A 26,099-nucleotide genomic window follows, 5' to 3' on the forward strand; every position below is an offset into this window, starting at 1 on the left:
TTTTTAAATGTTTTGACACGATCCGTGCGAAATATTTGAGAATAAAATATTTTAAAAACACGATTTTACCCTCGAATTAGTGATTTGTAAATCTTGAATTTTAGTGCATCATTGTAGATCATTTCAACATTCGTTTTGAACTGCACTTTTGTGCATTTTGAGGAACTTTTACTGATTTGGTCCTCTGTTGCATTTTTTTTTCACAAGTACGAATATTTAATTTTCTCTTCACCGTAGGTCTTTCAATTCGCTCGTTTTTATTATCTTTCGTTTTTCATTTTTTCATTGATAAGTAGTAAGTATACTTATTACTTTTGGTTTCAAGGTGATATAATAATTCAGAACGAAAGTAAAATCATATAATAACTAAGTTCATTAACTGAGAATAGTAGGTATATTTTACTCGTAAGAATCCGAAGACACAAATTCTCATACGCGCGCAAAATTTAAAAAATTTAATAACTGATAGAAACACAATTGCTTATTACTCTAATAAAATTAAAAACAACATCTTGCTCGACTTTTGTTCTTTTGGATTTTCGAAAATGCTCTCTCTTGTAGTGCCCTTATCATCTCTCCTTCAGAGACGCTTAATTTTTTTTTCAAGTGACTTGCAACTCAGAATAAAGTTCTCCTCTGAATTCGGTTAAATCTTCTGGCATTTTTCCCCGCGATCCATCTTGAAAAACACGTTGAATGTCACATCCTACAAGGCTGTCAGGACAGTGCTTCCTATGTAACTTACTAGTACAAATTAAAAAATACACGTATAATTCAGGACTTCTCTACTCAATCCTCAACTAGAGAGTTTTATTGCGAATAAGCGCCTTCAATTTTTATTTATCATCTTTTATTAGAAAATTAACTTGCTTACTGTTTCAACAAGAAACACGTACCTACTGTGGTAGAGGCATCCATATTCTTTTGGCTTCTCAACTTCATCTGCTTCAGTATCTCTGCCGAGGATGGCTGAATTTTTTACAAATGTTTTTGGTGTTCATGTTAGGGCTTTTTGAGTTTTCACTATGCATTGGCATTATCATACCATCATTACTTAGTTGTTGGTAATTTTATGTCAACAGTTTCACGTTCGTGTGCAGGTTTCTTAATAATTCATTCTTTTTTTGGTGGGCTTTCTCTGTTGTTTCACAACTAGATTTGTTTTTGATGGCAACAGAATGTTGTAGTGGCCTCCCACTACTTGATGGCATATCTTTACTTTGTAGGTGTAGCACCGATGGCATCTAGTTCTGGAGGCTAAGTATATGAACCAGTTTATTCAATTTCAAGTACTGTTTTAATTTCGGTGAGAGAGTTCTTTTGAGTTCTATCATTTCATTCTAATTGATTGGGCTTTTCCAGCTCATTCATCTATTCGACAGAATAGAGAGCATGACTGTTAATGGCTTGAAAAATATAATACCAAGGAAGAATTCTTCTGACTTAGAAGAGCCGGCAATCATTTGCTCAATTCCCTGTATCACCGATTGAGGAACTGCAGAGTTTTGTTTAAGATATCGTATGAGGTAGTCTTTGTTCCTGGAATGGCACGGAGTGAATATTTTAACAGTTTTACCTTCCGCATAACCACTGGGCTCACTTGGCAGCTTGGCCTACACACCAGTTGGAGTGCTGAAGAACCGCGAAAAGAAGCTGGACTGGTCTCCAAGGCATTAACAAGCACCCAGAACAATAAACGAAGTAATTAGATACGGAATTAAGATGGCATTACTCACAGAATAGCTTTCACCTCAAAGTTGCCAAAGTCAACTGGAGAAATTGACTAGGTACAGCATCGCTTCCAGTGAAGCTACAGCAACTTTTTGATTTTCCAAATCATTTCAGCACTTTCACTTTTGATTTATTATCTTTTATTAGAAAATTAATTTACTTACTGTTTCAACAAGAAACACGTACCTACTGTATTTCGGATAATTTCAACAAGAAACACGTACCTACTGTATTTCGGATAAATCAAGTTGACTTTTTAGCATTAAATATTGCAGACAACTTATGATCATTATTGATGTTTTTTTAACATCTGCGAAATGATATTATCGCCGGACAGACTGCAAGACTTATTATTTCATTCGAGTTTTGTTTCCTTAGGTACGCTTTTAACGAACGCAGCGTATGATTTCTAAATCGATATTTGTTGACTACAATGACTACCTACTTCATTTTATATTTAAGTATTCATATTAAAATTAATATTTTTGGATATTTATCAATTATTCATTCATTAGTTTATAAATATTCGATCTGATAACATTTACCATGTGATATGTATTTATTCAACATAATATCTTTTACAATATCATCATCGAACGCCATAAAATAATTTTGCAAATCGCTATCAGATTTCATTTTAATCGAATTCAGCTTTTTACAAATTGAAACTTGAGATTGAATACCTTCGTTACGATAAATTAAATCCAATCTATTATCCAACCAGTTTTGGAAAAAATAGCCCAGTTCCAGAAGATAGTAGGTACACATATTTGAGATTCTGCATCAGTCTAGGACATTTGACATCGAAATCCAAGACCACTTATAGGATTCTCATGAGCGCTTAAAAATTTACAAATTACTTCTTTTAGTGTGAATTCGTATTCTCAAAATGATTTCTTCTCAAATATTTCGCATAAATTAGGCCAAAATAACGAATGATATCGTTCCTGAAAGTGGAGGAATATCTTGGACAACAGTCGTGTCAATTTTTTGGTCATTATGCCGATTTCAAAAACATGAAAAAAATCGATGTTTTTGTCTACATATTTTTCTTGATTTTTTAAAATTCGAAATAATGATCAGAAATATGTATAGGCTCCACTGCATCCCAAAATATGTCTTCAGATTCAGAAATGACATCTTTCGATGTTCTGGTTTGTTTGATGTGAAATATTTCAGCGAGAAAAAATTTCAAAACGTGAATTTACCCAAAAAGAAGTGATTTGGATATTTTCAATCGCTCAGTAGAACCGTAAAAATTATCTTAGATCTTGATGGTAATGGTATAGATCGAAGCGGAATCTCAGATACTGTTTTTTGGAGCGATCTATTTCCCCCCAAGTCTGGAGCGAAAAAACCACGATTAGGTTTGAACGAATGCACTATCAGTAAACTTCCCATACAACTTAATTTTTCATTGAGCAGTTCACATTTGAATGAAATGTTCCGGACAAGTATTAATGGGTCATTCCATGCCAAATCGGCGGATTTTTGCACGAGAGGTCTTCGATTTTTTTCAAAATCAGATCATTTGTAGAGGTCATCAAACGATGACGAATGACGCAAACCGGACATTTTTTCGATTTTTTTTGACGGAGCTGTGGCGCTTCAAAGTTCTCCAAAATGGCCGAAAATGGAAAATTTCAGTTGCAAATTGCTCCGGTTGTACGTGGTATAGAATTTTGAACTTTTTTTCAAATTGTAGTACTTTGAGAGGGTAATCGACGAGTGATGTCAAAATCAGTGTTGCCACTTTCAAAAACCTAAAAAAATCGATTTTAAAACTTATAATTTAAATATAACCACGATCTCGGCGAGTAAAAATTCTGAAAAAATTCTCAGTTTTAGTCCTTTTTATGTAGAATAACATATCAAAAAATTAGACTGGCATCTTTTTTCATTTTCGAGAAAAAAAAATTACAAGTTTTACAATTGCTGCAAAAGTACCATCCGAAACCTAAAAAATTAAAATTTTTGCATTTTTGAAATATTTTACCAATGTGTAGACGATAATGTGAAAAAAATCCCCCTCCCCCCATTTGTCAACGAATTGACATTTTTCGTGCTATAAATTTTTATTTCAAGAGTGAAATTAATGCATTTTTCGTCAATTTGTCGACAAATTGGGGGAGGGGGATTTTTTTCACATTATCGTCTACACATTGGTAAAATATTTCAAAAATGCAAAAATTTCAATTTTTTAGGTTTCGGATGGTACTTTTGCAGCAATTGTAAAACTTGTAATTTTTTTTTCTCGAAAATGAAAAAAGATGCCAGTCTAATTTTTTGATATGTTATTCTACATAAAAAGGACTAAAACTGAGAATTTTTTCAGAATTTTTACTCGCCGAGATCGTGGTTATATTTAAATTATAAGTTTTAAAATCGATTTTTTTAGGTTTTTGAAAGTGGCAACACTGATTTTGACATCACTCGTCGATTACCCTCTCAAAGTACTACAATTTGAAAAAAAGTTCAAAATTCTATACCACGTACAACCGGAGCAATTTGCAACTGAAATTTTCCATTTTCGGCCATTTTGGAGAACTTTGAAGCGCCACAGCTCCGTCAAAAAAAATCGAAAAAATGTCCGGTTTGCGTCATTCGTCATCGTTTGATGACCTCTACAAATGATCTGATTTTGAAAAAAATCGAAGACCCCTCGTGCAAAAATCCGCCGATTTGGCATGGAATGACCCAATGTCTTTTATTTTTTATTCCAAGAACTGAACTACCAGTACATATGCATACAACTACGTGTACATTATTTTGAATTGAAGATAATACATACCTACTTACATGGCAATATATAAATTTACTCGCCATAAAAATGGCAATAGCCTAAGTGGTACTTCTGAAATATAATCTTTTTTCTTCAAATGGTCCAGTAAATCCTCTGCATTTTTATTTTCTTTTTCAGGGATTAATTTTTTCTGCAATTCATGAATTTTTTTCTATATCGCCGTGATTCCTCTTTTGCCAAATGAAAAGATTGTCTGCAACTCTGGGAGATTTCATGTGAAGAGATTCAAAATCTCCAAGATAGATGAATCGGTTTTTGTGTGATTGGAGTTTGAGTTTTAGCACTGCCAGCACTGATTTAAACATTGTTTGCTTATTAAGGTGTTTGGGTATCTATCTCATACCCATTCATAAGACTGATGTAAAAAATACAAACGTTTTATTTTATTTTTATTTATTTATATACTTAAACCAGAATCAGCAGATGAAGGTGAAAAAAGGAAAAAATAATATAAAAAATGATTTAAAATAAGCTTATAAAAATACATTATTATAATAATGACTATATAAAAAAAAATTTATACTTTGTTCACAAAATTACGTCTCGTAGTTAGAATTGAATTGACACGCGCTTACCGATGCATTGAACATATTCCAAGAATCAATATTCCTGTGAATTTTACCAATCAAGTGCAGCCATGAGTGGATAATTTTTATAGAACACATTGCAGGAGACTTGGCGTTGATTTTTGATATCGTTATCCGTCATTAATTCTTGAATTTTCTTATTATTAAAAAAATAAAACTTTTTATGAGCATATGAAAGTTTGCCTAATAATTGTCAAGCTTCTTTTGGACCAATGACTTGGTCCTTCGAAGAATTTTCTGGATCACAAAAAGTTAAAGCAAATACTGAGAGTCGGAGCTATACACATTTAGAACCGGTATGAGGGTTTTGTGAAGGTCTAGAATACCCCCCCTCCCCCACCATTTAAAATTCAATATTTCTGTCATTTTTGAAAATTCTGTCTCTGTGTTGATTTTTTTGGATCTAAAACTATAGTATCGATGGTGAATAATTTTGACAGCAAGAGAGATTGCAGCAAGTGGATTGTATGTCCTAACATTTCTCAAAGCTGCAAAAATTCGCTTAATCGAAGCACGAAATTATTCATTTCAATGATTTTAGCAAAAAATTCTCGAATTAGCGCCGTTTTTTAACGTTTTGGAACACGTTCCCCCTCCCCTACCTGACGATGGTTGCGAATCTCGCGGCATGGGGATATGGATTATTTCTACATACGAGTTGCATCCTGAGTGTAATCATCCAATGATCTTCTTATACACTCGGTGATGTATGCCAAGTACGGATTTACGTTTTTGCTCTCCTGCACAATGCCAAGAACCGCATAATATCTGAAAATTGAAGGGAAAAAAACACTTATTATCGTATTCATTTTTTTTTTTTTAATTCCTTTCCCTATATTATACTTACGTTTCAATTTCAGCTACTGGTATGGTAACCCAACAAGGCATAAATTTACGTAAAATAGTATTCAAGATGACCCTCGACGTTCTGCCATTTCCATCGCCAAATGGATGGATAGTGACGAAATAATATTTAGCCATAGCAGCGAAAACCAGCGCGTTCGTTTGGCTATTAATTTCTGACTTGAACCATTCGAAGTAGTCCTTCAGATGTTTTTCAAGTTCGTGTGGCGAAGGTGTTTTCCTGAATCTCATCACTGATCCTTCGTCCGGTAGTCGAATAACTACATCTTGGTCTCTTATTATACCAGCAAGTTGGTCATTTTTTATCATAACTAATCGATGTATTTCGAGCAAATGGTTCAAACTGAAATTTTGTAAACTGTGAAGCAGAATAAAAAGCAGACATATGTAAATGAAATATCGTTGGTATATCTTGATCTTTGAATATTTTTTACCTATATACTTACTTTAGGGTTTCCGCGTACAGGGATGCATTTCTAATAATTTCAATATTCTCGTCAGTGGGAGAAACATCTTCGATGAGAAGAGTATTTTTAGCGTACTGTAATTATTTTTCAATATTTCATAATTTAATTTTCAATTTATAGGTAATGTAAAACAAACTGTAGAAGACGTGATTTGATTTTTTACTCACCTCGTTAAAAGATTTACTGATACTTTGCTCATTTTGGGGAAACTTTCTCGGATCTTTGAATTTATCAGCCAGTGCATCCATCATTTTGTTAACTAAAAAGAGATTATTTTTTACAATAAAAGTATCAGTCTACCTAACTATGAAGTACACACAGAATGTGGATTATTATTCACACTGTGGCTGAAATATTTTTCAAGCTTACCACATTTACAAGGAGTACGATAAGAAATTGATAGTTCGCATTCATTTTCATCGCAAGGTATACGTAAATTTTTGTTAATGAAGATGGATTCCTTTTCTGATAAAAAAAATATCATACGTTTAGTCAACGATTACAAATTTATTTTTCATATTCATACACAGCTTTGATCAAAAACACAAGTTGCTCACCTGATGATGACACCCTCTTAGAAACTTGAGATTTGGTAATCTTTTTTGGAAAATATCCTTGTATTATACGATTAATTACAGACACTAATTTTGAATTAAAACCCATCGTAGTTGTATCACTATTGTCACTCACCGAATGAAATACTTGGTAAATGAGAAAAGATGATGCAACACATAAACACGAAAGAATCACTACACGTGTATTGATCATTGAAATTTGAAATGAATGAGAATAATTTCGAACTGGAACTAAAAATACAAAGGTTAAAATGTAAGCTGCAGTGTGTAAGATAACAGTATCAACTGGTTTAGGAAGAATAAGGGTGGTTGGAAGGGGATGCGATGTTCGTTGTGAGAGTGATGTCCACGTGGGTGAAAGAGAAATGAAGTCAAGTGGTGGCTAAAATGGACAGCTTCTTATTTCCTAAAAAAACTGTATTATTTATATACCTAGTGCCTACTTCGCTATAAACATTTTTTAAAATCTCAAAAATGAGTGATTTATTTCGAAAAAATGAGAAAATTTTTTCATATTAGATACACCTATAGGTACTTTTTGTTGAAATGTTGACTTCTCATTCAAAAAAATCTACCTGCAAAGGTTAAAAGTAAATTTCCAGAAAAAATCAAAATTTATGTACATTCAAAAATTGATATCCATGCTCGTACTTATAAGTACTATTTAATAAGTCGAGTGGTCTTCAAAACAAAAAAATTTAATGTTGGAATTCTGCATCTTTGATGGGTAGATTGTGAGAAAAAATGTCAAGAGATTTTGACTAAATTTAACGACGAAGACCTTCATTTTAAAGTTGAAAATTGCTGAAAAAAAATTTTCTAGAGAGAACGATGTTTTTTTTTGTATGTAAGGAGTTTATTTTTCGATTTTTATACAAAATTTTAGAATATTGAAATATTTTTTTCTAGGGTGCTGGGTGGTAATTTTGAAAAAGAAAAGTGAACAGACCCAAGTGAGGGCGAAAGCTCCTGAAAATTTGTATTCAGAGAGGCATAATCACAATAATTTTTATGCGAGAAGTTTATTTTTTCACTTTAAAAAATTTACAAGTTGAATGATATTTTTTTTTTAGAAATTTCTACATTGAAAAGGAACAGAAAACAAGCCCGAGCGGCGAGAGGAAAAGTTTTCGAAAATTTGTTTTTTTGAGAAGTAAAAAACTAAGATTTTCTTTCATCTTTCATCACAGGCCCTTCTTTTGCTGGGCCCTCCAGAAAGCCCTTTGCCTCTCCAGTGGCGTAGACAGGGGGGGAAGGGGCCATGGTCCCCCGTTCAGACGTTTTTTTGTTGTTCGGACCCATTTTTTCTAAAAATTTTCGCTCTCGCTTCGCTGGAGTAGTATTTTGCTTTCATTGTCATTTATGACTTAAAAAAAATTTGCATGTTCATTTTTCAATTTTTAGAAGCCTTAAGCTGAATTTTTTCGTTTTATAAAAATGAAAATGAACCAACAAATTGGCCCGAGCGTAGCGAGGGCAAAAGCTTTTGAAAAATTTTTATTTTTATAAGTAAAAGAATAATGATTTTTCATGGGAGGAGGTTGATCTTTTCGGTTTAAAAGTTTCAGAATTTGAATGATTTTTTTTTTTTAGAAATTTCAGCTGTAAAAAATAAAACAAGTCCAAACGAAGTGATGGCAAAGCTCACAAAATTTCGTATTTCGAGAAGTAAAAAAAAACATTTTTTTTTCTATGTGAGGAGTTTATTTTTGGATTTAAACATTTTTAAAAAGTTTGAATATGTAGTTGATTTTTAGATAGTCCAATTATTCAATAAGGCTTTTGACGTATTGCGGGTTGCATATCGGTTTGCCTGAACTTTATCGGTTTGGTGGGCATTCTTATCAGTGAGTATCGAAATTTCATATTTTGAGCAATTTTCGCAAGGTGTTTTTGAAATGTAAAGTATAGCTTTTATTTAGTTTTTTCTTCAATTTTAAACACTGTTAAACCCTGTAATGGAAAAAGATCCTCTCTTCGTCGAGTTTTAAAGAACTTGACAAAACGTCTTTGAACCTCAACAAGAAGCGGATCTTTTTCCTCAAAATATGAAATTTCGATACTCACTGATAAGAATGCCCACCAAACCGATAAAGTTCAGGCAAACCTATATGCAACCCGCAATACGTCAAAAGCCTTACTATGTACTTACATTAAAATTCAATAATTACACAACCTATTCCTTAATTTATGCCCAGAGTTGTCAACGTTGAAACAATATCGCATAGTCGTCTGCTCCTCATGCAACCAGACGCTAGGCGAAGAAAAAGGATCGAATGGGTGTTCTGGTGAATGTTCCAATTTACAAGAAATCTATTCGACTTCATTTTACATTAAAAAGATCAAGAAATGAGAAATCAGCTTCAAGTTGATATTTAAAAGCGAACTTATCAACCAATATGATGAAAGCAAATGCGAAAACTATTTTGCAATCAGCGAATAGCTGATGGCTTGTTAGAACAATTGATTTTTCGCTCGTTTTGTTGATTAATTCCTACACTACAAAACATCCAACATACTGAATCAAAAAGATTATTCTCAGTATTATTTTTGAGATCGTGTTCTCCGAGAGAGATCAGTGTGTATTGACATGAAGGAACTGTTTTAAAGTAGCTGTTAACATTTGCATTGATTTTGTTGCTGGATATGAGAGAACCAGTGAAAAGGTTTCCGATCCAATCATCTCTTACCTCGTAATCAAAATAAACGGCGTTCTTTACGAGCTCGAACGTAATACAGGAGCCCATCCTAAAAAAATCTAAAATAGACGGAAATTAATGCAACTTTCTTTCAAAATTACATCACTGTGTTAGGTATCCCTGCACGCGTACATTATACGAAATGAGTTGTCTTTTACTCGCCAGAATGATAACGTTGGTTGCTTATCAGCGTCTTGAGATCTTGAGCTGTAGCCGAAAGCGATAATGCAGCTGGACGAGGATCTTCGATTAACCATAAGGAGCCTTGTAGTTCTGGATTCATGAAGTTTCTTCGGTCTTTCGTTTCCATCTTTTTTCCACATCGAACTATATGACCCTTTTCGTCGAACTGTGAAATCACCTATGCCCTCTCTGTTGTTGTTTGATGGGGGGGGGGGAGGTAAAAAGTCTCTGCTGGGGATCCATTTTTTAGTGTAATATCTACACTATGCGCGTTTTGTCAGTTTATTTTGTCTCTTCAGCTATCTATAGAGCCATTCCATATCAATTTGACCTAAAAGTGGCAAGGAGGGGGAGGGGTCGCGATTTTTTTGAAATTTTTCCTGTGGAAAGACCTTTTGAAAGGATGAACAATGGCGCAAATCGCAGACCTTGAGCCTTTTTTTAAAGGCTGCTAGGGGGTATCAAAGTTTCGTGGTTATCGAGTAATGCACTGCGGAAATGGATGATATTTCAAGTTCACAGAAACCGTTGACGCCCCCTAGGAGCTTTTAAAAAAGGTTAGAGGGTTGCGATTTGCGCCATTGTTCATCTCTTCGGAAGGACTATTCAGATCACAGAAAAATTTCAAAAAAATCGCCGACCTCCCTTACCACTTCTTGGTCGAATTGACGTGCTCTGGTCCTATAGGTACCTATATTTACACCTTTTTTGTAATAAATGTTGCTGTTGATGAATGCAATGCGCGTATTGCATTACATGAAAACTCTAAAATAATCTTTGTGTCGAAATTATTTATTTTTTTGTATGCTTCTTGGTTTTTTTTTATATTCGATATGAAATTCCCCATTTACAATTCGACTTATGTGCACAAATTCGACAGGTAAAAAATTGGTGGAAATTTATTTTTTCATATTTGTGATTGCTGTAGCTGACTAGCTGCCTATAAGTAAACCAAACTCGTACCTTGAAAACGACGACTAGGTTAAAGAATCGCGACTTCGCGAGACGACTAGTCTATTCGATTATCAGATGGGTGGAATTCTTCTTCGGTGCTTCTAAGAACATACACATAGGTATAGTACATATGCCTATGTAGGTATCTATTGTCAAATCACAAAATCCCGAACAAGATGCAAGTTTCCTATACGTACAAGATAGGTAGAAAGAGAGCCATATAGACGGGTCGCTTACTCGTTATCCCATCTTCACGGTCTGGTGCCTCTTACACCTTAACAAACCGTGCTAACTTACTTATATTTTTACCGGATGAGAAAGAGTCGAATCAAAAAACGAAAGAATAAAAATTCTCTCGAATAGTGTTTTCAAAAATAGAACACGAACGCTTTTTCTATCTCCTGTGCTTCGATTTCATCATCGTCTCATCGATAAAACGAATCAAAATGGTTCGAAGAGGAAATGACGTTAATAGCGCGGATAGTCAAAGGAAATGCATCGTAGGCGGCCGATATGCTGATGGCGCCCCTAAAAAAACCAGGGTAAATAAGACTAAGAATACAAGGCGAATTGCTAAAAGGAAAGAAAAAAACTCTTACGCGTACACGTTTACTTATACGTACGTAGTACAGAAAAAGAAAATATTTATAAATAATTGTATAATGCGTTTATACGAAAGATATGCGCGCCCCCGGGCCCCTTGTCGCGATGATCGATTGGTTGGCTGCGAGTATATTGGAAATGCAGCCTGTCTGCAGTACTTCGGTTCGTATTTATAATATCGATTGAATAGGATGTGCATTTAGTCTGTGTTAAAATGGATATGAGCTGTTGATAAATAATTCCTATGCGTAGACTGTACTTGTATGTACCAGTAAGAGTATGTTACCCCTTTATTCGCCATTAAACAGAAGCACTTACGTGTATGTAAGTTACCTACCTGGGTAAGTGGGTACTACACGTCGTCGCTGGCACACAGAGACGATCATCGTATTACATCGAGATGATCGAGACCGGTTTTTATAGCATGACAAGCGCTGGCGAACTTTCAAAAAATGCCTTTTATAAACACCAATTTCCAAGGTAATAAATGCATCGGCGCGGTGTGGCGCTATGACGCTGTAAAAGATAATTGCGTTTTCACTTATAGCTCTTTGCCTATGTATAGGCCCAGTGTCTATAGGAATAGGGCTTCGTATAGGTACGTATATGCTCTCACTCGTGTCCTGCCCAGCATCATGATAATGATGATTGAGATGTATGCTATCATCTGTAGATACAATCTGTATACATTGATGACTTTATATTATGTACTTAGTTAAACGTATCGATTCGATATTATATCTACCTGCTGGTCAGCATAGACAATGAATGTTGAGATTGATGCTGTGAGTTGAATGTTGATGCGGTATAATGAAGATATCTATTTTGATAATGGATTCTCCCCCCTCCCTCCCCTCGTGCCAGGGCTAGAATCAAAAAGATTTCGAGAATTTGAGATTCGAAGACAAGAAGAAAATTATTTTCGATTAAACAAACTATGTTCAATACCGGGTTTAAAAAATATTAGGGCATCGATGGACTTATTTCAAGATCATTTTCGTATTGGACTACCCGAAATTATTTCAAAATGTGGACATGTGGTTCACTTGAATTTTTTGAGAAGTTCTGAAGTGACTTTCGATCTAAATAGGTACCCATTTCACCATAATTCAGAAATGGCTCCAAGAAAATTCATCGTGCGAAATTCATAGCGAAGAAAATTGAATGGGTCCATAGAAAAAGGGCGTTTCGAGAAAAATCGCATTTGAAAGTTTCGACAGGAATTTCACTTCAATCTTGTCAAAATACCAGCCATGTGTTGATTTATTCTCATTCATTGACTATCCTTGATACGAAAATAATACGTCAAATTTCCAAATATCTAAGTATGTAATAACGCAGAATTACGAAAAATCGGAAGACATAATTAGACCCTTTTTGTTTGGACGATTGTTCAGAGCAAAAAATCTGATATTTCGCTACTAATATGGCTGAAAAATGAAAATCTGACCAAAATAATGCAATATTTGATGAAAATAAACATTTAAAAACGATCAAAACGAGTTTGAAACAAAATAATTAACACATAATTAACACATAATTATGTATTTAAAATTTCTTTCTTCATTATTTCGGCGTAATTCTCATCCATATGTGACCGTCCGCGATAAAACCGACCATCCGTCGCAAAAAATCAAAAACGTTTTTTCGCCTATTTTTGGGCCTCAAATGGTCTACGGAACAAAAATTCGCGAAAAAAAATTTTCGATTTTTTTGCGACGGATGGTCGGTTTTATCGCGGACGGTCACATATACTTATTTCAGAAATAGAATTTATAGCGCTATGAAATGAAGTTCTGTTCTAGAATTGCTGTCGTATAATTCGAATATGGAATCTTTTGAAAAAGGACCCAAGTGAACTTAGGCCCTTTCCCAAAGGACTCATTCAATCAATAGAGCTCATTCGCATTATACAGAATTTTCTTCGGAATCTTCATTTTTGGAATCTGGAAGTATGTACTTACATTTGCAAAAAAAAAATGAGATAATCATTCATGACGAAAATTAAATGAATGTTTTAAAACCTCCCAAGACTCGACACACCTCAATAAGGAGAAGACTCCTGTACGGATACTCCATTACCTGTCAGTCTAACCCTAGAAAAGGTTGGCGACTCTCAGTCGTCATTAAGTATTAAGAGATCGAAGGCAGAAAACATTGCCTCAATGTCAGATGTCCTATCGTTTGGGGGGTACTTACTGATAACCTTGGAATTGAAGTCTCCAGCAAGAATAACTTTTTTATGTATACTTATTGCACAGGTTAGTCAGAAGATCGACTCTGGGGTATGATCCTCATATGAGGAAATATACACATTGATTTGATTAATGCAATTCCTGAAAGATCTAACATACAACATCGTAGGTAACAAAACACTGCTCATACCCATTCTTCTTATCAACAAGGATCGTCGCTCTGGGATGAATCGGAAGTCGTCAAGTTGAATTCAACTGTAGATGGTACTCGAGGAGACTAATAATAATAAAAAACGTTGTTATGACTGGTTGTCCATCTTGTGAATTGAAGGCGCTACGTGCTTTGCAAGAATCGAAATTTACCAATTTTGAAAAAAAATCATCAAAAACGAGGACATGTTTGAATCATTTAAATGATGCCCATAACTCGTAGTACTCGAGTGGACCAACAAAATGTTATTATGACAAATTGCCTATTCTCAAAATTGAAGGGACAAACTTGATTCAAAATTTCTAAAAAAAAATCAAGAATTTTCAAATTGTGTTTGCCCCTTCAATTTCAAACGTAGACAATTTGTCATAATAACTTTTTTTGTTCGTCTCCTAAAATACTATGGAGTTACCGAAGTGATTTAAAATATGTACTTGAATGATCCAAACACTTTCTCCGAGAAATTGCCTACCTTCAAAATTAAAAGGGCAAACACAATTTGAAAATTCAGGATTTTCAACATGTAGGACACGACAAATTTGGAAATTTTGAATCGAATTTGTCCCTTCAAATTCAACAGCGAATCATGATTTGCTGATTTTGATAAAATGTTACAACAATAACTTTCGTTTGGGTCGTAAATTGGTTACGAAAACATAGAAAATAATAATAAAGCAAATGAAAATTTAAAATAGCTAAACAGAAAACTTAATATTATAAAATTTGAACATTTTGTACGTTAGAATTACTAGGTAGACCCATATTCTGAACAGTGAATACTGAATAGGTACCTACCTACATATTCAAAACATGACAAACTATAAATTCGTCCCGTAATCCATGAATGCATGAGGTAAAGGCGATTCAAACACGAGACTTGGGGTTGTGGGCATCATTCGAATGATTCAAAGCACGCTGTAACTCACTGACCAGAATTGAAGGTCTTGGTGGAATAAGGGCGTTAGACAAAAATCGATTGAAGATTTAAACCTATGTGACTTAGGCAATACTTCACTTAGAGCTTTGCGGTTACGTTTTTTTTAAAGCTTGAAGTGTTACCTTTAATTTCCGTTACTCAACTTTGGCACTCGGTTACGTTAACCCTTTCAAAAAAGCGATTTTCTCACATCGTCATTTTTGTCTAACGCCCTTATTCCACCAAGACCCTCAATTAGAAGTGTCGAACGCCTGCCGTTTGATGGGAAGCAGCACGTCTAGTTTTCGGATGACGGATTCAAAATTCTACGGTCCACCTTCCTAAAAAAACACACACACACATATTAGGTATGTATCTATGCATTTTTTCAAATCGTAGATAGTTTTTTTCTTTTGCCTCGTTCGAAAATACATAATTTTGAAATTAACAATTTTCACTTACAAAATAGGCAACCAGTCATAATAACGTTTTTTGTTCGTCTCCTCCAGTACTATGTACAGTTGAATTTAACCAGACGACTTTCATTTTAAATAAAACAAATATTTATAATTGAATAATAATAAAAAATCATAAAATTTTATATTGCTTGCTTAAATTTTATTACTCAAATTGATTGAATAAAATATAGGTGAGTATTCATTTGATGTTTTCTACACTTACTCTTTTCTCGATTCCGGTCTCTAATCGCCTACCAAGGGACTGCGTCATCCGGATGTTTACTCCTGAAATGGCTGGCAAACCCGCATAGACGAGCACAATTGTGAACAAACGTAGCATTGCTTGTATTGTTCATCATCGGCTAATGTTCGACTAACAAAGAAGCAATTTACGATTTGGCCGGGTTGAAAAGACATTTTGTAACTGCGGTTCAATAAGATGCCGAAAAAGTTTCTGTCATTTATTATTGTCTAAGTCAAAGTCGAAATGGTTTTATTTCCGATTTCACTCATTTTTCCTTATATACAGCTCGAAGGACTGTGAAAAATGAAAAATCATAATTCTCCATAAATTAAGTTTCACATGTGGTACAATTGTCGGAATCGTTGTTTCAATTGTCCAAAAGCATGTTCTACAGCAACTCGACAACTGCTCAGTTTGTAATTAAAATGCCGTTGTTTTCCTGAAAGATGTCCGTTGTCTCTGTATGGTACCAAAACTTCTTTCATAAGTTGAAAGGCGCTGTCACCAAGAATGACGTAATTTCCCGAGCAAAGTTCCGGCAATTCAGGAAAAACATCACATTCCTTAAACACTCTGGCATCGTGGACAGATGCTGGATATCCAGCAAACACGTCTAGGAATTTTTTATTTTGATTCACGATACCTTGCACATGTACAGCAAAATTTTTCTTTCTTGTGTAATAAGAGTCTGGATCAAATATACGGATCTATTCAGGTGGGAACCGGCCAGCACCTCTTGATGACATTGTAAGGCGCAGTCCCACTCTCCTCCTTCTTCAGCGCGAAATCGATGATAGAGACTACATCATTGATGGTCACTTCACGGGGAGTTCCGGCGAAGGGGACGAACTTCCTACCCTGAGCACCCAGGAATTCTACCATGAGCTAAAGTGATATAGAATAGACGCGCTGGAATTCATTTCATTGGATCAACAAGCAACGAACGCGTCTGAATCAGCGAATCAACCACAAGCTGACGTGAATAATAACTCAATAAATCTTTTGAACCACGTCCATGTTAATCCAGATGAGATTTATGCTGTCGAAATTCAATTCCCACGGCCAATACCAGCGAGGAATCGCTATGCCATATTGCACCGTGTATATTTTGATTTGCTTCCATCTAAGGAAGGTTGGTCTGGTTTCGTTTGTGAAAATGATTCGCATTGTAGGAATAGGGAAGCATCGACTATCGTCCTAGATCAAAAGTTACATATTCTAGTGAAAACAATCAGCTGAAGAAAACTGCACCTGGAGCACAACTAGTGCTCAAATTGGACCATTTGAGCTCGTGATACAGTAATTGAGCCGTTTATGCACTTGTTGCATAAATTGAGGTGTTGGGGCACGTGGCGTGGTGCTAGAATTAAGCCATTTTTGCACTCATTGCAGAAATTCGGACATTTGTGCACCTGGTGCAGAAATTGAGCGTTATGTACACTCGTAGCTGTTTGTACACCAGCAAAAAACCCTCTTGCAATCAGAGAATGACAACAAGTAGTGTGCCATAAATGCGTTTTTCCCCCGTGGGTATGATAAGCTTTAAGACTAGGATAATAATGAGACATCGAATAAATCCTGTTGCAGTGCAGCGCTGCATTCCTAACGGGAGTATTTATAACTTTGTTCCATCAAAATTGGCAACATCTGATTTGATCTGAAGGTGTCCGTGTCCGCCTCCGATTTGAACGGAACCGATTTCTGGAAAGGGCATGGTGGCATGGTCTTATACCCCTATAATCAAAATCTCAGCTGCTCAAATTGTTTCTTTGATTTTTGGCGAACTATTGTAAATCTAAAATTAATCATTTTTAGCGATTTAGGTATATTAATTCAGCTGAAATGATGAAAATTAGTTCTAAAATCAACTCCATCAATACCAGAGCATTTCTTGTCACTCTGAAACCTCCAGCGCGATTTTCATTTTCTCTGAAATTCTTAAATTTCTTCAGGAAACGCTAAAATTGATTTGGGTCGTTAAAAATCGACCTAAAGCTTATTTTCAGCCATTGTACGAGTTTATCCAAATTTGGACTGATTTGTGGCTTATTATCGGCTTGCTTACCGAGTTTACAGCTCAGTTTTCAGCAGCTGAAATTAATTGCCTCGTCTCTTGGAAAAATTCAAAACTCCATGGAGAAGTAAAAAATTACGCTGGAGGCTCCAGAATGGTCTGAAAAGCCAAAGGTGATCGAGGGAGTTTGTATTAGTTTCAAAACTAATTTTCATCATTTCTACTGAATTAATGTGGCCTATTTTATATAAAAAAATTAAAACAACGTGATTGCCGAGAATGGTTGATTTTGGATTTTCTAAAGCTTGAAAAAACTGAAAAATAAATTGTGGAGAGGAAATTTTGGCGATAAGAGTTTTAGACCATGTTTTCTTCAAAAATCACGGCCCCGTTCAAATGGGAGACGATAAGCTTTGAAAGGTTCCGTTGTCAGAAATGCTCTTTTCATCGTCTCATAATAAAAGTAGGCGAGGAAAATCGAGAAAATGATGGGTGTCTTACTTTTGCAAATTTGTAGCCTTTGGCTAGCTTTATCTAATATTGTCGATGTTGAAAGATACAAATATCAGCATTTAAATTAACTCGGTCACGTTATCAGCATGATGAAATAGTTCACCTTAGTTTTTATCCAACTCGATCGGCCGAAATTATTTCAAAATGTGAGAATGTAGTTCACTTGAATTTTTTGAGAAGTTCGGAATTGACTCTGGAACTACATAGGCATGTACCTATTTCACTATAATTAAAAAATGCTTCTAGCAGAATCCAATTCACCGTCCTCGCAATCTTCAGTAAAAGTAGATTTCGATCAATTTTCATTAAAATGAGGAGACAATCGGGCTCAGCATTTGTCAAGTTGAATTTAAAAGTCATGATATGAGGATTGTCCTGAATCTTTGTCACCAAAATGCTCTAGCGATGAGAATAGTTTATGTATCGAGCAGCGCGTACGCTCAATTTGTTGTCTGATGCTTTTGGAACACGATGGTGTATCTAGTTTTTCCTTTTAATTAGTATAAAAAAGTTTAGACGGATCTGAAATGACCGAGAAAAATTTCTCGGGTCATGTTAGTAAAAAGTTGGTAGGTGCTTCCATGCAGTGCACTCTCTGGTGGCGAGACTAGTTCATTAATTGATCTGCTTGTGCGCTCAACTTGTAGTCTTAAGTCTGAGGAACACATTGATGCATTTAGTTCAACTTCAGGCAACAAATTGAGTACACATGCAACTTGATACATGTACGTATTATTCTTTCCACTGGAGCGTTTGGTGACTAATATTGGGACAGCCATTCGTAGTTCGATTGTTTTTTCTACCAAATTCCCGAGAGCGAGGTAAAAGCAGCAGAAATTCAAATAAATATTTAAAAGCAACTAACATGTAATTTTAAGAAAAGCAGGAACTTTCTTGCAATCAGCTTTTCGTTCCCTTTCTAGTTTCTTTCCGCTTGCATAAGCTCCACTTTTTACTTCCAACTCTCGGTGTTACGTTTATCAATACGGATCTATCCAGGTGGGCACCGGCCACCGGCCAGTACCCGTTGATGACATCGTAAGACGCAGTCCCACTCTCCTCCATCTTTATCGCGAAATCGATGAAGGAGATTACATCATTGGTGGTCACTTAACGATGAGTTCCGGCGAAGGGGACAAACCTCTCACCCACCCTGACCACCCTGAAATTCCATCATGAGCCCATTTTCGGAAACATCGACGATGATTACCATCCAAGGTAAAACCCTCCCTATTTTGGCGAAAACAATCTGCAAAAAAAAAAACTGCACCAGGTGCACAAATAGCTCATTTCTATGCACCGCTCAAATTGGACCATTTGAGCACGCGGCACAGAAATTGAGCCATTTATGCACTTGTTGCTCAAATTGAGGTATTGATGAACCTGGTTTAAAATGTCTGAATAAATGAGCTTTGATTTATATCAAGTACATTTTAATGTTTTTACTTTCGAGTATACAAACAAACTGAATCATAACAAAATGATTCTGATAACTTCGAGACTAGTTCGATAAAATAAAAACATAGCCGAATATTTCTCGCATTCGCGACATTCCCGACGCAAAATTAAAAAAAAATTAAATAAAAATTACGAAAATACAATTTAAGAAGATTAAATAAAAATTACAATACAATTTATGAAGTTTCTAAAGGATATAGCTTATTGATAGGCCGCGTGAGTTTCGATTTTTCGGTTTCTAATAATACTGATCGAATTTTCCCATCAGCGCTCACATTCATACCGATAACTTTACCTATTCTCCACTCACCTCTCGGAGTAAACTTTTTCTCACCTTCAATCAAGACTACATCTCCAACTTTAGGAATAACATGGATTCCCTTTTTCTTCGCGATATAATTATTTCTTTCACGTAAATTTGAAAGATACTGGTGACGCCAATGATACCAGAACTCATCCAGTAACCTATTCGATCGTTTCCATAATTCTACAATATCAATATTCCTTTTCGAGTTCGAGTCAATATTCGGTAAAGAAACAAATTTTAAAATTAAGAGATCATTAGGAGAAATTACATTCCTATCTTCCTCACCCAGATAAACTAAAGGTCGCGAATTCAATACGAAAGCGATTTCAGCTAAAACCGTTTGCATTTGTGTATAAGATAATAATACTTTGAAAAAAGATTTTTTAAGGCAATTTTTTACCATACCGATTAAACGCTCATAGAAACCTCCATGCCAAGGAGATAACTCTGGAATAAATTTCCAATCTATCGAAGTCAAGTTTTCAGTTTTCTCATTGGGATGACAATTTTTCGAAGTTTCATCTAACATTGATTTGATTAATTTAAACTGAGCCGCGTTATCCGTCACAATATGTGAAGGTACACCTCTCAAGGCAAAAAATTTTCTCAATACTAATACAAATTCGTAAGTAGTCATATCGATTAATAATTCTAAATGAACGGCGCGCGTTGTCATACACGTAAATATACAACCAAAAACCTTAATTGATTTATCATCTTTTTCAATATATAATGGACCAAAAGTATCTATACCTGTACCAGAAAATGGACAACTTCGAGTAACTCGTTCTTTTGGTAAAGGTGAAGGATCTGGATAAGAATACGTTTTTCCACCGTAAAATAGACAATTTTCGCATTTTCGTAATATTTTGTACACCGTAGAACGACCTTTCGGAACCCAATACATTTTTCTCAATTCTAGTAATGTATGAGAAACTCCAACATGAAAATTATCGCGGTGAATCTTTTCGATGATTAACTGAGTTAGATAATCCTTTTCAGGTAAAAGGATCGGATATTTTTCGTCGTCTTTGAGATCTGAATTTGCCAACCGACCAGCACATCTCAAAATATCGTTTTGATCCAATTTTAGATCGAACTGACGTTGAAGTTCATGATGAATTTTATTTTTGATTGAATGGATGACTTTTCCATAGTATTTCCTTTGAACAAATTTCAACCAAAGAATACGAACGGCGGACAGATTCTCTTTCGATTTCTCCATAGTTGTTTTAAAAAGCTCACCTAAATCGGTAAAATTACAATAATCTATCTTGAAAGGGGGTTCAATTACTTCAATATTCAGATTGATTTCTTGTTGAACTTCATCTTCTGAAACTATATCACCATCCGAATCCGAAATATTCAAATCATTTTTAGGCCAACAAGTCTCAGTATTTTTCAACCAATCAGGGCCAGACCACCAAAATGAAGAATTGAAATCGCCAATTTCAGCACCACGGCTTGCTATATCTGCTGGATTATTAGAAGATGGGACATAGCGAAAATGAACATTTTTATCGATTAATTTTATAGTCTTTTCTACGAATCTAGGAAGAACTCGTTTCGATTTTAACCAATATAAAACGCATTTTGAATCTGACCAAATATAACGATCTACTATTTTAACACTTTCTGAGAGACAATCCGTTACAAAGGTCATTAACTTACTACCGACATACAGAGCAAGTAATTCTAATTTTGGAATTGTCAAATTACCATGCTTGGGTGCTAATTTTGATTTGGCCATAATGAAACGAGTGCCATTTTGGCCTTTTAAATAAATAACAGCAGCGTACGCTGTTTGTGAAGCATCAACAAAGCAGTGTAATTCAACATTACCATTTACATTGAGATCAATATCGATAAAGCGAGCGATTTTTACAGACGATATTGTATTTAATTTCACGAGTAATGATTCCCAAGTAACTCTATCATCTACTGACAATTCACTATCCCAATCAATATTTTCTTTCCATAAATTCTGAATAAAAATTTTAGCTAACAATAACACTGGACATAAATATCCTAACGGATCAAATATTGACGAGACTATTTTAACAACATATCTTTTCGTTATTGAATCAACTTCGACACTTGTTGAAGGTAAATTATGCTTAATTTCAAAAGTATCCGACAAAATGTCCCATTTTAAACCGAGAACAGATACAATAGTATTACCACTATCATCACTTTTCAATAATTCATTTTTTAGGTTTTTACAATTACTATTCCATGCACGTAAATTCATAGAAGCGTCGTTAAAAATATCTTTAGATTCTTTATACAATTCAATAACATCTTTTGAAGAAGGAACACTTGCAACAAAATTATCGACGTAGAAACTTCGTTTAAGTATACCTACATACTTTGAATCATACCGGTTTAAATGATGAAAAATTGTCATACCAAGTAACGAGGGGCTTGCAATTATACCAAATAATACTACCAAAAAGCGATAGATTTGAATATTATCCTTTGAAAAAGGAGCGTTGATATTTTTAAACCAAATAAACCTAGTAAAATCGCGATCGTTTACATTTAACTTGAGTTGAAGAAACGCTTTTTCAATATCAGAAACAATCGCATATTTGAATAAACAAAATCGAATTAATAAAGCGCAAAGATGTTCTAGTAAAATTTTTCCGCGATACATACAATTGTTAATACTTTTGGCGTTTTTTGAAACTTTGGCAGAACCATCATATACTACACGAAGAGAAGTACTTTTACCTGGAGTAAGAACAGGGTGATGAGGTAGGTAATGAACAAGATCGTTTTTTGAATCTTTGTCATCAACCTTTTCGATGATACCCTTTTCTTCCTGCAACTTGATAACTTGATCGTATTGCTGGAACAAATTTTTATCTTTATCGAGACTTTTCTTCAAAGTTGACAAACGACCAAGAGCGAGACCATAATTCGTTTTTAAATCAGGAGGATATTCTTTCCAAGGCCAACTGACAGAATATCGTTTTTCATCTGCATCATATCGAATATTTTGATAAAAAGACTCGACAGCAATATCATCTTCAGCTTTATCGTCATAATCATTCAAGCCGATATTATCTAATTCCCATAATCGTTTCACGTCGTTATAAAAAATCGGAGTCTCAGTATGATTGTTTTTTATGTCAAAACGACCAACGATAAACCATCCGAATAATGAACCAATCAGATTCAACGAATCACTTATTGGTAATTTCTCCATCGTAAGAAAATCAAAACTAAAATCATTACCGATCAAAATTTCAGGCTCCAAATTTTCGTCATATTCTGCCAATTTCAAACTCGGATATTTTTGAGACACGATTTCGTTTTGATTGGCTCTCGGAGAACTGATTCGACCTGCGATTTTCGGTACTGTATTTGCTGTGATTTTTATTTTCAATCCATTTTGTACAGGAATATCCAATTCAACCATTTTAGATCTAACAGATGAACAATCATTTCCGAATGTGGATATCTGTAAAACTTCATGGCCCAAAATTTTACATCGCATTTTGGAAGCTAAATTGTTAGTAATATACGTTCGTTTACTACCAGTATCTAGAATAATTGTAGTAATTACTGGACCAAAATTTACCGACGTGACTAAAAGAGCTCCGTCTTCACATTCGGATAGAAGAGTGGCGTTCGTAGTTGTTGAAGCGGATTCGTCAGTTTTAGTTTCCTTTTTTGTGGAACCAGGTTTGAACTTTTCAGGGCACAACGATCGATGATGTTTGCTCTTTTTTTTACAGTACACGCAGATTTTCAAACTTTCACACTGCTTCGCAGAATGATTTGATTTAAAGCAAATAAAACAGTTACCTTTGATTTTTTCTTTTCTATCAGCAATCGTGGTATAATTTGTGCATTGATCGGACCAGTGATTTTCTTGGCAGTATATACATTTTTTCGACTGTTCATTCGACAATAAAGCTTCAGTGGAACTTTTCGAAAAATTCTTCTTTCTAACTTCGTGCAAAGGTTGATTAGAATTATTGTAACTAAATTTTTCACGTTTTTTAATAAATTTATCTAGTTGAGTTCTCAATTCGGATAATGAATCTTCTTCGCCTAAATCAAGTTGAGTAATTGCATCGAAAGGAAATTTTTGAGAAACTTCGGAGAACAGAATGGTATTGTTATTTATTTGCTCATTGAAACCCTCAAGAGCTCGTAATTTTGCTTCGATTTCATCGTACGTTTTTCGCAAATTTGGGGTCCACATATTAGATTTTTGAACCTTTTTAATTTCATCATAGAGTAATCGAATGTTTTTATTTTTATCGCCGAAATTTTTCTCAACAAGATTATAAGCAATTGCATAATTTTCCTCCTTGATTGGCATTCCATCAAGTAATTTTTCTGCTTCACCAACTAGATGATTTTTCAGGTACGTAAGTTTTTGTTCAGGTTTGAGATCGGTTTGATGGACAGCATGATTAAAAGTTGACCAAAAATCCTAGTAGTCTTTGATACTTCCGTTGTACTTTTTTAATTCTAGCTTTGGAATTTTTATTGTTGCTATATTATTATTTGAAGAAGAAGAACCGGAAGAAGATTCGGAGTTTTGGCGAGAAATTCGATCTAAATTTAAAGCAGTATCGATTTGTTTTTGAAGAGCAGATTTCACCGAAATATAATCTTCTTCAAATTTTTCGATATATAATTCGAGGTCACTTACAGTAAATTCGTCGAGCTCGTCCAACAAAATCAGGAAATTCTTGTAGATATCTTCATTCATCGTAAGTTTCGTTTTCAATTCGTTTAAATCGCGAGTTCGGTTTTCGTGGACGTAATTCAAGTTTCGAGTGAGAGAGGCGCGCAGACGACCCTTTCTCGCATTCAGCGTTTTGAGCTTTTCTTCGGACATAATTCTCTGCTACCATTTAAAATGTCTGAATAAATGAGCTTTGATTTATATCAAGTACATTTTAATGTTTTTACTTTCGAGTATACAAACAAACTGAATCATAACAAAATGATTCTGATAACTTCGAGACTAGTTCGATAAAATAAAAACATAGCCGAATATTTCTCGCATTCGCGACACCTGGTGCTAAAATAGAGCCTTTTGTGATCTCATAGCAGAAATTTGACCATTTATGCATCTGGTGCAGAAATTGAACATTTTGTACGCCCGTAGCACAAAAAATGGCGCTGTTTGTGCCCCAACAAAAACCCTCTTGCAATCGGAAAATGACAGAATACATGTGTGGTGTATTGAATAGCACGCGGCTGCGTAATGAATTTTGACATTTAACACTGCTTTTCAAGCTTACAGTGACAAAATCGTTTCCGTACTTGTACCCTCCTGAAAGCCTTGACCATTCATTTTTTGGCTCCTTGGATCGACATCGATGACTTGTGGTAAAGCGATCGTATTTCTATGTTAGTATAGAATTATCGTTTGGTGACAAAACGTTCGATTTTCAATGTTTTCCTCCCATCAAATAAAAGTGTTTTGTGCTCTCATTGCAGAAATTTGACCATTTTATGCTTCTGGTGCAGAAATTGAGCATTTTGAGCACAAATGGAGCGGTTTATGTGCACCAGCAAAACCCCTCTTGCAATCAGAGAATGACAGAATACATGTAGTGTAATAGACCGATTTTCTTCAGTAAGCTTCTTTCTTAAATTATAGTGACAATATCGGTTCCGTACTTCTGCCCTCATGAGGCTGATCATTTTCATTTTCTGGCTCCCTTGGATCGACGTTGATGACTTGTGGTAAAATAGTAATTTCTATGTTCGTATAGAAATATCGTTCGGTGTCGAAACGTTCAAAACGTTCAATTTTCAATATTTTCCCCATCAAAAGAAAGTGCATTTTGAAAGACTTTGTAAAATATGTTGTAAAAAACACAGAAAAGTGTAAATTATGCTTTAAAAATATGTCGAAAAATGTACTAAAACATCGAAAATATGACAATTATGTTTTTGGGGTAAAATGTGTAAAAATTTTGCTCAGATAAATTAGGCTAATATCACTCAGTATTGTACCCTACAGATTCGTAAAGATGTTATTGATATTATGCTTAGAAAGAATATCATGGAAGAAAATGTGTAGAAACAAAAGAATTCATCCCTGTTAATTCCATAGTATGTATATTGTTGTGTTTCAGCAGGAAAAAAATGATTTTCAAATTTATACCATCTTATCATAATGAAATTTATTAAATTCGCTTTCAATCGTAAAAAGATATTCGACCTCGAAAAAAAATACCAACAAATTTTGATCTAAATGCAAGTAATGAGCTACAAGCAAAGCAAAAACCATCTTGCAATCAGAGAATTTCAGAATTTCATAATATGTAACCATAATTTCA

General features: G+C 34.7%; 2 protein-coding genes and 1 long non-coding RNA gene across 11 annotated transcripts in view; 2 read left to right on the plus strand and 1 right to left on the minus strand.

The window, feature by feature from the left end:
* LOC135841990 (collagen alpha chain CG42342) overlaps window positions 1–26,099 on the plus strand; it is a 434,760-nt gene that overhangs the window by 233,749 nt on the left and 174,912 nt on the right. The window lies entirely within an intron of this gene.
* Window positions 1–26,099, plus strand: part of LOC135841992 (uncharacterized) — a 196,694-nt gene that overhangs the window by 154,432 nt on the left and 16,163 nt on the right. The window lies entirely within an intron of this gene.
* Window positions 4,896–7,307, minus strand: LOC135841189 (protein adenylyltransferase Fic-like). Its single transcript, XM_065358026.1, has 6 exons — window positions 7,010–7,307; window positions 6,822–6,917; window positions 6,620–6,711; window positions 6,432–6,526; window positions 5,969–6,343; window positions 4,896–5,889 (listed from the first exon to the last, which is right to left on the minus strand). The coding sequence occupies exons 1-6, from the start codon at window positions 7,218–7,220 to the stop codon at window positions 5,769–5,771; spliced, it is 990 nt and encodes a 329-aa protein (XP_065214098.1). The 5' UTR covers window positions 7,221–7,307; the 3' UTR covers window positions 4,896–5,768.

Source organism: Planococcus citri, chromosome 3 (genome assembly GCF_950023065.1).
Source record: "Planococcus citri chromosome 3, ihPlaCitr1.1, whole genome shotgun sequence".
Classification (NCBI taxonomy): domain Eukaryota; kingdom Metazoa; phylum Arthropoda; class Insecta; order Hemiptera; family Pseudococcidae; genus Planococcus; species Planococcus citri.